This window comes from Salarias fasciatus, chromosome 16, assembly GCF_902148845.1.
Source record: "Salarias fasciatus chromosome 16, fSalaFa1.1, whole genome shotgun sequence".
NCBI classification, from domain to species: domain Eukaryota; kingdom Metazoa; phylum Chordata; class Actinopteri; order Blenniiformes; family Blenniidae; genus Salarias; species Salarias fasciatus.
This window is the reverse complement of record NC_043760.1, coordinates 4,459,502-4,470,743: the sequence shown is the minus strand read 5'-3', so window position 1 is coordinate 4,470,743 and position 11,242 is coordinate 4,459,502. Positions and strand designations below refer to the sequence as shown.

Here is an 11,242-nt window from a genome sequence, read left to right as displayed (position 1 = left end):
TCAGTCGGTCTGTGTGGCCGGTACCGGACGATCCACGACGGTGAGTTCCGCTCAGAGGAACCGGTACCGGGCAGCAGGAGGAGCGGATGTGAAGTCCCGGATTGACCGGACTGGACGTGTCGTCACGGGCTCGGAGTTCACTGCGCGGCGGCGGCTCGTGTTGTGGTTGTTGCTAAGCTAACTCCGCGTGAGGACCGCAGACAGGTTAGTGATGGTAACCGGCCACTAGTTACAAGTTAGTGAAGGCTACCGAGTACTGTGTGTGGAGGTGAGTGGTGTTAACTAAAAACTAGTTATTTGTTAGTAATGGTAAACGAGGACTAGTAACAGGTTAGTGAATATAACTAAGGACTTTCTACTGATTTGCTAAGAGTGACTGAGGACTAGTAAAGGTCCGGTGGGCTGGTTGGCTGTGTTTACTGAGGAAAGAGAAGCTGCTTTTAGGACGTCTCACTCAGACAGGTAAATCTGCAGGTAGTCACTGCAGGTCACTGAGTCCTGCTGGTTTCAGTCCACCTGGTCTGGGTCCAGTAAGTTTGATTTTACCTGGTTTGAGTCTAGTTCAGACTCAGTCTAATGAATTTTCTGGATCATTTATTCAATTGTTTTTCGTCTGCAGGTCCAGCTCTTCTGGTGACTCGAACTGTCTCAGGTCTTTTCTCAGACTCGGGGCTCTGTGCCCCTCTGACTCTGTTGCCCACCCCCGCCAGGGTCTGTTGACCCCCCCCAGGGGTCTTAGTGGGGCAGCAGGAATGCGATCTGCTTGTCGGGGTTCGTCCAGAACTTGTTGGTTGACTTGGAGGTGACGTCTGAGGGAACTCTCAGTCTTTGACTCCACCGCCACTTCCTCCACGCTTTGGCCATGCCCACCAATCAGTCGTCCCCGTGGGACGGGAGGAAGCTGCGGCCCCGCCCTGACGGTACTGCCACCGCAGCCACCAGAGTGCCTTCAGCTCAGCTCTGTGACGGTCCGTCCACTCGGACAGACCGGGCCAAAGACGTCTCCCTGTGGGGGGGCGACACTGGCGATCCACCTGCCCCCTGGATTTGCCCCACCACTGTGCCCCCCGGGTGTTTGCCCCCCGAGCTGCAGCGTGCTGACGGGCCACCCAGACGTCCACAGCAGCTGATCAGGAGACTGAACACCAAGCAGCTCGGCATCGCGGTGAGCGAACGTCTCCCAAAACACTTCCTGTTTCTGTTTACACTTCCTGCCACTCAGCTGTTTCTCTAACTTGTGTGTGTGTGTGTGTGTGTGTGTGTGTGTGTGTGTGTGTGTGTCTGTGTGTCTGTCCTCTCTGACCTCCTCAGTCTAAAGATGCTGAATCCTTCCCATTGCCTTCTCAGTGCCTTCAGCACCAGCAGGCCTCCTCCACCTCCTCGCCGCGGGTCTCCACCTCCTCCCGGAGAGACGCCCGTGCCACCCGGCGAATCCTCTCCGGTAAGGTGTCCAGACGGCGCCCGGCGGTGAGCAGGCGCCCGCTGTCTGCAGAGCGGCAGCTGCTGGTGAGAGGATGTCCTCCTGCGGGGTTTTCCTCAGCAGCAGCTGGAAGCAAACGGACACCAGGCCTGGACAGGAGGAGCAGCTCCCAGGAGGAGGTGGAGGAGGCGGTGCACATCACAGGTCAGTATTGTTTAGACTGTTCACACTCTCTGCTGCACGCATTCAGTGCAGCTTTCTTTCCTCAGTATCAAATACAACTTCGTCATCTAAAGAACCCTCCTTGGAGAACCCTCCAATCATCTTCAAACAACAAAGAAACCAATGCGCAGAAGTCCTGGTCCACAGTAACTCCGGGTTCCTCTCAGTGGTTCTCGATGTTTAGATCATTTCTCTCTCTGGTGTTTTGGATCAGATCGAATAACTTGTGTTTGATCTGAGTTCGGAAGCAGAAAATTCCGACTCATCCAGACTTTGGTGTCTTTAAGAGAAATTTTGGTTTGACAAGTGGATCAGGATCATCTGGTTTCTCAGATCAGTAGATTTGTGGATCATCTGCATAACAGTGGAAGTTAAAGGAGTGTTTTCTGATCATCTTCCTTCTTGGAAGCATGAATAATGTGAAGAGTATAGGCTCTAACACAGAACCCTGTGGAACTCCATGTTTAGCTTTAGTCTGATCTGAGAGTCATTAACATGAAGGAACCTGTCTAATCAATACGATCCAGACCAGTTCAGTGCTTTAATCCAGATGATATGTTCCAGTCTCTGTAGGAGGAGTTTCTGATCAATAGGATCAATGCAGGACTGATGTAACATAGACCAGGACAGAGACCAGGCCTTTGAGTCCATAAGAAAATCATGGAGAACTTTGAGCAGAGCTGTCTCTGTGCTGTGATGAGCTCTAGAACCTGACTGAACAGACTCTCAGAGATGGTTTGGACAGAAATGTTCTCGTAGCTCATTGAAACAACTTTCCCAGATTTGATAAATGAAGGGAAGGATGGATATTGACCTGGAACTTCTTCAGGCAGCTGGATGAAGAAGAGTTTTAATAAGAGGAACCTCAAAGACCTGAAGGAACAGAGCCTGAGGAGAAGATAGTCTGACCCAGTATTGATCACTGATCAGGTGAAAATGTCTTGAAACAGTCTGGTGGATTGGATCTGAGATCAGCTTCTACTGACACTGATCACTCTGGCAGCTTTGTGTCTTCAGTCTGACATGTCAAAGGTTGGACATGACGGAATCCCATCATGCCTCTGTTCTCTTCTCCTCAGTGAGCTCCGTCACCTCGCACATCTCCTCCATCTGCCTCAGCACACCTGCACCACCTGCAGCTCCTGCACCTCCTGCAGCTCCTGCAGCCTCCTCTCCGCCTGGACCTCCTGCATGTGACACTGTAACGTCTGGCGATCAGAGGTGGGATGTACTTCGATATTTTTATATATTTATGTGTAAATTGAATTGTCATGATTTCCTGGACAACTCAAGAGAGTGTGTGTGTGTGTGTGTCAGGTCAAACCATGGGATGCAAGCAAATGTGGGGGAGGAGGATGAGGAGGAGCCCAATGAAGATCTGGAGAACAACCTGAGTGGTAACACACACACTAACACATACACACATGCACGAACACACACACTTTTCCTGAGTTCCTTTGACAGTTTGATTGTCATCTGCAGATGAGTCGGACTGCTGTTCCATCACTGCCACGTCCTCCTGCACCTCCATAGCTGCATCCTGCAGGTCAGAACACACACACACACACACACACACACACACACACACACACACACACACACACACTTGGAGCCTTCTCGTCTCCATTAAAGCAGCATTGTCAGATTCATAATGCTGGTGTTCGTTGGTGCCTGTCAGCTGCAGCAGTAATAAAGTGAGTGCGCCTCCTGCTGGTCTCTCACAGGATCTGCAGCTTCATCTTTCACTCTTCGTTTTTCTTCACCTGTTTTCCCATCGCTGTCTTTCTTCCCGGCGTGCCGCTGAGATGTTCTCTGCTCTGTCCGTCGTGCTGATTGTATCAGACTTGACGGTAACCGGACGACGGGCTCAGTTCGGACGATCGGTCGGCTTGTTTCCGCCAGAGAACAGCCGAGCGCCGGGAGGGGGTTCAGAAGACGGGCTGCACAGGGGAGTCGGCAGACGTCTCACTACATGGAAGACTGCGGCCGCTGGAGTAGAGGAGGAGGCTCAAGCCATGGCTCCACTCTCTGGTCTCGGTCAACGTGAGATCGATGGCGAGTCAGATGGAGGCGCTGATGGCGCTGGGACGGAGTCAGAGGGAGTAACAGGAGAGGAGTTTACTGGGTTTTACGGAGACACGGCCGCCCTCTGATGTTCTGACGAGAACCGGACCGGCTCCGGGTTTCAGACGCTCCCGGTGGACCGGGACTGGATGAGAGCGCACAGAGGACACCGTCACCGCCACCTGGACGGAGCGTCCAGCACTGAGAGAGTCCTGCTCTTCGATTTCTCCTTCTACACCTTCAGGCGTTTGTGCTGGGCGAGAAGATGAGTGGAGGCAGGTGTGTTTAGGTAGACGTGGGTGGATGCCCTCCCTCTGTGGACAAGTCGTGGTCCGGGGCCCCTCCGTAGACCGTCCTCTCTCCCTTCCTCTACGCCACAGACTTCAGGGATCCGGGGGTCAGTGTGGACACTGTGGAGGACTACAAATACCTGGATGGCCAAAGACAATAAACTGGACTGACATACACACACACACACACGTGCGTACGGTGCAGTGGATCCAGAAGCTGCTCTTTGTTGTGTTGGAGCTCGGTGGAAAGCTCTCCTCTTTGTTGCCCTCTCGGGCCTCCAGCGACCTGCAGCAGGGCTCCTTTGTGTCCTTTCTCCTCTGGCTCCCAGCTCTTTCTGTCCTCCTGCTGCTCCTCCTGCTTCCTCCTCACTCCGCCAGCGCTCCGCCGCACCACACCTCCCTCTGCCATCAGGAGAACCGGACGCCTCCCGCTTCATGACGGTCATGTGAGTGTTGAGTGAACCGGCCCGTCGACCGCCGAGCTCGGAGAACTGAACGCGTTTCTTGGTTGCGAGGTTAAAACCGATTTCACCCGTTGGATGTTTGATCTCTGGTACTTGCAGACAGTGTAACGACTGAACTGTCAGAGGTCAGGACTCTGCTGTGGATGACTGACAGATGACAGTGGGAACCAGGTGTGCAGGGATCTGGCGTCAGATCCTATAAAGTGTGTTGGCTGGAAGTTGCAGTCAGTTCCTGGACAGACTGTGAAATATGTAAAGTAACTAACAGAGAACTGAGATTCTGTTTTATGAGACACTTAACTGCTGCTCTCCTTGTCTCCTCGTGTCTTCTGTCCTCTCAGCATCGAGGAACCCATGTCAGCCGAAGACGTCGAGGAACATCCGGCTCTGGTTCCCAGTTTGTTCCCCCTCACCGCCCCGACTCTGTACTTCAGCACAGCTAATGAGAAAGGTCAGGACCCGACCCACGAGTTACCCTGTGTCTGTCTTGGTCTCGGTCTCTGTCTGTCTCTCAGTCCTGACGGTTCACACACACCTTGGTATTGATCAGTGTGTTTGTGCCGGTTCCCTCAGTGGAGCTGCTGCCTGCAGAGCAGCGCCGGCTGTTGAAATGGAAGCTGACTACCGTCACTCCAAACGTGGTGAAACACACCATCGCCAGGTCGCACTTCAAGGTCACCAAAAGTGAGTGCTCAAACACCCCAGCTGTCCTGACCCTGTTGTTTACTGCCCCCTGCTGGTGAGGCTGTTTATTGCCCCTGACTCTGTGTTTCTTGCCCCCTGAGCAGAGAGCAGCGACTGGCTGGGCTGCTGGGGACACCACATGAAGTCTTCTGGCTTCAAGGCGCTGGCTGAGCACCAGAAGGTGACGAACGGCGGGTTCTGCCACGACTCGGACGCACTCCACACTGGTTCTGTAACGGACGCCGCGTCTTGTCTTCCGGTTCCAGCTGAATCACTTCCCGGGGACGTTCCAGATCGGCAGGAAGGACCGGCTGTGGAGGAACCTGTCCAAGATGCAGCTCCGCTTCGGGAAGCAGGAGTTCGGCTTCTTCCCGCGAACCTTCGTCCTCCCCCAGGATATCAAGCTGCTGCGCAAGGCCTGGGAGGACGCCGGCTCCAGGCAGAAGTGGATCATCAAGCCTGTATGTTCCTCCTGTTAGAACCGTCCGCAGTAAACAGTTGTTCTCCAAATGCTCAGTAGATAGAGAATACAAGTTGATCTCGCTGGTGGGGGACGTGGCCAATTATTCGCCGCAAAAAATGACTTCGTCTCTCATTGAGGTGTCAAGTGGATAATTTCTGGAACTCTAGAGTAGAGTCGCCACCTCGTCTCCAGGCTGGTGGGCTAGCCCCCCCCCCCCCCCCCCCCCCCCCCCCCCCACCACCCCCCACAGTGTCATGACTCCCAGTCCATATTCTTTCGGCTCCGGTTCCACTCCATATGTCCTTCACTTGTTCGTTTTAGAGTTGCCGGTCGGCGTAATAACAGTCCAACTGGGTGATCTGTCCGTACGAATGTCCGTGTTCTCCCATTGTTAATGTTGATAGCCTATTGTTCTCTGCAGCATGTGTGTGTATGGTTTCATTACAAAAACAAACAGCACCAGCTGGTTTTCAGTAATTCTGCTGTTGCCATGGAAACACATCATTTGCTGAACGTTTCCGTGGAAGCTCCAAACTTTTCCGACACAAAAAAACACAAAATTGATGCGTCAACACTTGAAACGTTGCATAAAGAAAGCGACAGTTTGGACTGTGACTGTTCCTCCAGCTGATCCTTTGCTTTGTTCTCTGTCCTCTGGGATCTCAGCCGGCCTCGGCCAGAGGAATCGGGATCCAGGTGATCCACAAGTGGAGCCAGCTTCCCCGAAAGAGACCTCTGCTGGTGCAGAAGTGAGCGCCCGTCGGAACGTCTCGGTCCCGGAGGCCGTGATCAGCTGCTCACCGCTCTGCTGCGTCCGCAGGTACCTCCACAAGCCCTACCTCATCGGCGGCAACAAGTTCGACCTGCGCATCTACGTCTACGTCACGTCCTACGACCCGCTCAGGGTCTACATCTTCTCCGACGGGCTCGTTCGGTTCGCCAGCTGCAAGTCAGTGTCCTGCCGCCACGTTCCAGTGAAGGCGGAGACGTCCCGTTAACGTCTCCCATGCCTCTGTCCAGGTACTCGTCTTCCATGAAGACTCTGAGCAACAAGTTCATGCACCTGACCAACTACAGCGTCAACAAGAAGAACGCCGAGTACCAGAGCAACAGCGACGACAAGGCCTGCCAGGGACACAAGTGGTACGAGCCGGCAGGAGGCCAGATGCTCCACGAGCTGGTGTGTCTGCAGAGATGAGAACGGTTCTCAGGAAGTGGTGGCACGTTGTGTGTGTGCTTGCAGGGCTCTGAAGGCCTTGTGGCAGTACCTCGGCTGCAGAGGAATCAACACCACGCTGATCTGGGAGAAGATTAAAGACATTGTCATCAAGACCATCATCGCGTGAGTTTGTCCCTCTGTGTCCCTTTGTCGCCTCCGGAGCCTCTTGCGTGTTCAGGTCGTCCAGGCGCTCTCACTCAGATGTCCCGCTGTGACGTCCTCAGGTCGGAGCCGTACGTCAACAGTCTGCTGAAGATGAACGTCCGCTCCACGTACAGCTGCCACGAGCTGTTCGGCTTCGACATCATGCTGGACGAGAACCTGAAGCCCTGGATCCTGGAGGTCAACATCTCCCCCAGGTAACGCTCGCCGCAGAGGCGACCGCCACCTGCACAGTTCCCATCTTCTCCCCGTCGGTGTGAATGTTCGCCCTGCGCTGAACTGCTCACACCAACTCAGTCTGACTTGGACTAGAACTGGGGACCTTCCCGCTGTGATAGTGATGGTGCTCACCACTGAAGCCCTGTGTCACTGGGAGCTTCACAGAATCAAACCGTAGAGGAGGTAGTTAACATACTCTGTGTCTTCTGAAATATTCTATTCTCCAGACTGCCCTGCTTGTTCCTCACATGTTGCCAAACAGGATGCAGAACTTCTGAAATTAGTAATATTGCTCCACATAACCCTAGTTACTAGTTTGGAAGACTTTAAGTGAGTTTAGACAGTTCAGGTGCATCGCCTGAGTGGCACGGGGCGCACGCACACGACTGGAGTTTCATGCCTGCGGTGTGTAGTCCTGTCTTTCATTGTTGTTTATTCTCTGTTGGTGTTTATCAGAATATTCCCGTCGTTCTAATGACACAGAGGAGGGGTTTTAAAGATGCTTTAAATACAAACATGCCCACATCCCGTCAGGACTCTACCATATGTCTGCCATCTAAAGGCAGCATAGCAAAAGACTGTAGTGGCCCCACTGCTGTTCCCTGAGGAACACCACCCCTCCAGGGTCTGCAGCTGGTGCTTCATGGCACGACGAGTCACCCGAAGACGTTTGTGTCCTGTCTGCGCTGCAGCCTCCACTCCAACACGGCGCTGGACGTCTCCATCAAAGGTCAGATGATCCGGGACCTGCTGAACCTCGCAGGCTTCCGTATTCCTCAGAGAGAGGAGCTGCTCAGTCCCTGCAGCAGCGCCTCCAGCTCCAGCAGCAGGTGAGGAGAAGCTCCCCAGGAGGAGGAAGAGGAGCTCCTCCTCCTCCTCCTCCTCAGCAGCAGGAGGAGCTTGAGGTGATCTTGTCTTTGTCTGCAGTCTGTGTGGAGGCAGCAGAGAACGGAGCCGAGTGGAGCTGTCTGCAGACGAGAAGGTCAAACGAGCGTTTTACCTCACACAGCGCTACGCCGAGCAGGTACGCACGCACAAACACACACACACACGCACACACACGCACACACACACACTCGGCAGTGAAGCTGGACTCCCCACCCTGCTTCGGCCCCTCAGGACTTCCTGTCCTCGGTGCTGGACGTGTTGACGCCCGAAGACGTCCGTGTCCTCTCTGAAAGCGAAGACGAGCTGAGTCGCCGTGGAGACTTTGAGCGCATCTTCCCTGCTGCGCCCTCCTCTCGATACCTTCGCTTCTTCGAGTGTCCGCGGTACCTGAACCTCCTGCTGGACCAGTGGGAGCAGAGACACTGGAGCAACAGGACCAAAGGTGTGTACACACACACACACACACACACACACACACACACACACGCATACCTCTGTGGTTTCAGACTGTTGTTACTTTATTGCTTCAAGCTTGTTTTTTTCTGTTAACAGATATAAAATAACTCTGTGTGCGCGCACGTGTGTGTGTGTGTGTGTGTGTGTGTGTGTGTGTGTGTGTGTGTGTGTGTGTGTGTGTGTGTGTGTGTGTGTGTGTGTGTGTGTGTGTGTGTGTGTGTGTGTGTGTGTGTGTGTGTGTGTGTGTGTGTGTGTGTGTGTGTGTGTGTGTGTGTGTGTGTGTGTGTTTTCCAGGCATTGATCTGCTGAGGACTCTGTGTCAGAGAGGAGTCCACCTGGGCACCAACGACCCCGCCCACATGGTGAGCAACAACACAATCAGCAGCACAGCATCCACACAGCTTCTGTTGTATAATCTGTGTGTGCGCGTGTGTACGTGTGTGTGTCTACAGTGGTCGAAGTGCAGCTACATCTCCAGGTGTGAAGCCCAGAGACAGGACCTCGTCAGCCCCTCCAGATCCAGGTACACATCGCTCCTTGCTTCAGTCCCAGGCTGTGTCTCGGTGTCTCCCACTGTGTCTCATATTGTCTTTTGTACGTTGCAGAGTGTTAGTCAGCCATCACACCGAGGAGGACTCTTCAGACCAGGACGTGTCTTCAGTCTGCAGCCTGCCGATGTCCCCGAGTCCTGAATCCAGCGTCCCCGAGTCCTGAATCCAGTGTCCCCAGCGTCTGCAGCAGTCTGGCCCCGCCCACCCCCTGCTGCCAAGCAGCTTCACCTGATACTTGCTGAATCCTCACAGAGATTGTACCACCGTGGCGGTCCCGATAAGGGGTCCTCCTCCATCCAGACCAGACTGTTTCCTACTTTTTTTTTTTTTTTTTTTATCAACCCTGTGCCATTTCTGTTGGGACTTCAGTCCAGACCATCCAAGGGATCACATTAGTCCAGTGAGTACGTTGAATGAAATGAAGACATAAACAATCCCAGAGACATTAAATGAGCAGAAATCCTCTAAGAACTTGAACAAAGTTCCACAGAAAACATGAGTGACTGCAAGTGCAACAAAATCCAAGAAGACACGAGAAGAAAGACAAAGTGCTGACTGCACCACAGAACCTTCCCTCTGGGGACTTTGTGTAGGTGACCAGGGCCAGCAGGTGGTCTGAGGCCTGTCCTACCCGGTCCAGACGGGTCCCGGCGTCTTGGTGGCCTCTGGCATCCTTGTGGGTTCTGGTGTCCCTGCGGCCTCTGCCATCTTTGTGGCCTTGAGCAGTTCTGCACCTTAGGGCATCCTCTGGTGTCCCCGGTTCATTGGGCGTCCATGTGGCCTTGTGCATCCCTGCTGCCTCTGGCGAGCGATTCTGCAGCTGAGCGTGCCCATGAGCATCCACACAGCCTCAAGCGTCTTGTGGCGTTGTCGGGCGTCCATGTGGCCTCAGGCGCCCTCGGGTAACCTTAGACATTCCTGCTGCCTCTGCCGTCCTCATGGCCTCAGGCCCCCGTGTTGCGTCGGGCGTTCTCGCGGCTTAGTCACAAATGTCAGTTTTAATCGAGACAGGAAAAAAACCCAACAAACATCAAGGACAACGTGGTCATTACAAAGGCCCACAGAAGCACTTCGGACTCGAGAAATACGGCATCGTGAGTAGGAATCAGACTGACTCAAATGAAAATGTTCCGATAAAAAGTCTCATTCATGGTACTAAAAGCAAAGTCGGACATCAAAGTGTTAAATTTACAAGGAATGGGAAAGGGGGCAGCTGGGTTTAAACCCGGGGAAGTTTCTAATTCTTATTGAAGAAAAGCCTCTTTACATTCAGGAAACTGCCACACAGCCAGACCACAACCAGAACCAGACCAGATCCAATCTATAGCCACAACTAGACCACATCTAATCCAAACCTAGAACCAGGCCACCTGATGGTTATGATCCCTGAATCAGGGCCGATACCAGTCCAGAATCGTCTGACCCTGGCAGAGGAGGGAGTCACTGTTGGAATCCAGATCTGAGCCGACTGAAGGAGATGTGAGGTTCCTCAGGGATGACCACTGAGCCCACTGCACTTCCAACATGAAGTCATCTGCATAAAAACACACTGAAAGATCAACTCACCTGCTACGTTCTCATGGAACGTTCCACCTCCTGGAGCATTCAGGGGATTAATCAGGATGTGATGTCACCACAGACAGGAAGTGACATCACACCTGCAGTAAGTGGTTTTCCTTTGATTACACTGCAGTGAATGTGCATTTTTTGCAGTTGGTGCGTTTTTTTTACGCCACATGTTTACATCAGGAGGCGTGACGATGACCATCGTCTCTTGTTTACGACCAAGGGCTCTTCTCTCAGGATTTCCATATCAAAGTTGTTGATGGCACATTGGCAGGGGCTGTTTTCACAAATTGCCCCTTTGGGGATGAATAAAGTGATTGAATTTAAAGAGAAGTGTTTGACTTGTTTTCACTGTGGATGAATCCTCTGGTGTGGTGGTCCTGAAGAGTCAGAAGATTCATTCATCCGTCTGCAGCCCTTCATTCAGCTCAGGATGGCAGGGTTTCAGGACGCACACACTGAACCCTGGAGCTTCAGTGTGAGTTCCATGTAGGTTAAACGGTGCCTCACATCCTGTAACCTGTAACTGAACTCCTGAGCTCAGATCGGGTTCTGAAACGAACACACACACAGA

General features: G+C 53.1%; 1 protein-coding gene across 4 annotated transcripts; it reads left to right on the top strand.

Annotated features, from left to right (window-relative positions):
- ttll4 (tubulin tyrosine ligase-like family, member 4) lies at window positions 1–10,975 on the top strand. Of its 4 annotated transcripts, none has more exons than XM_030111721.1 (21): window positions 1–204; window positions 620–1,165; window positions 1,312–1,624; window positions 2,722–2,863; window positions 2,960–3,039; window positions 3,125–3,188; window positions 4,802–4,911; window positions 5,034–5,144; window positions 5,249–5,325; window positions 5,411–5,605; window positions 6,274–6,356; window positions 6,428–6,556; window positions 6,628–6,750; window positions 6,851–6,949; window positions 7,051–7,185; window positions 7,900–8,037; window positions 8,135–8,231; window positions 8,327–8,537; window positions 8,846–8,913; window positions 9,004–9,074; window positions 9,157–10,975. In XM_030111721.1, the coding sequence occupies exons 2-21, from the start codon at window positions 863–865 to the stop codon at window positions 9,263–9,265; spliced, it is 2,658 nt and encodes an 885-aa protein (XP_029967581.1). In that variant the 5' UTR covers window positions 1–204; window positions 620–862; the 3' UTR covers window positions 9,266–10,975. The 4 variants fall into 4 exon arrangements, with proteins under 4 accessions (XP_029967581.1, XP_029967583.1, XP_029967580.1 ...); XM_030111723.1 differs by having other exon boundaries at window positions 1–268; window positions 1,348–1,624; XM_030111720.1 differs by having other exon boundaries at window positions 1–268.
- The last annotated feature ends 267 nt before the right edge of the window (window positions 10,976–11,242 follow it).

Excerpts from the sequence above, each read along its gene's own strand:
- ttll4 (XM_030111721.1), top strand. The coding sequence starts at position 863 with ATGCCCACCAATCAGTCGTCCCCGTGGGACGGGAGGAAGCTGCGGCCC. Across the intron at positions 1,166-1,311 it reads CCAAGCAGCTCGGCATCGCG|TCTAAAGATGCTGAATCCTT; the intron begins GTGAGCGAACGT and ends TGACCTCCTCAG. Across the intron at positions 8,914-9,003 it reads CCAACGACCCCGCCCACATG|TGGTCGAAGTGCAGCTACAT; the intron begins GTGAGCAACAAC and ends GTGTGTCTACAG.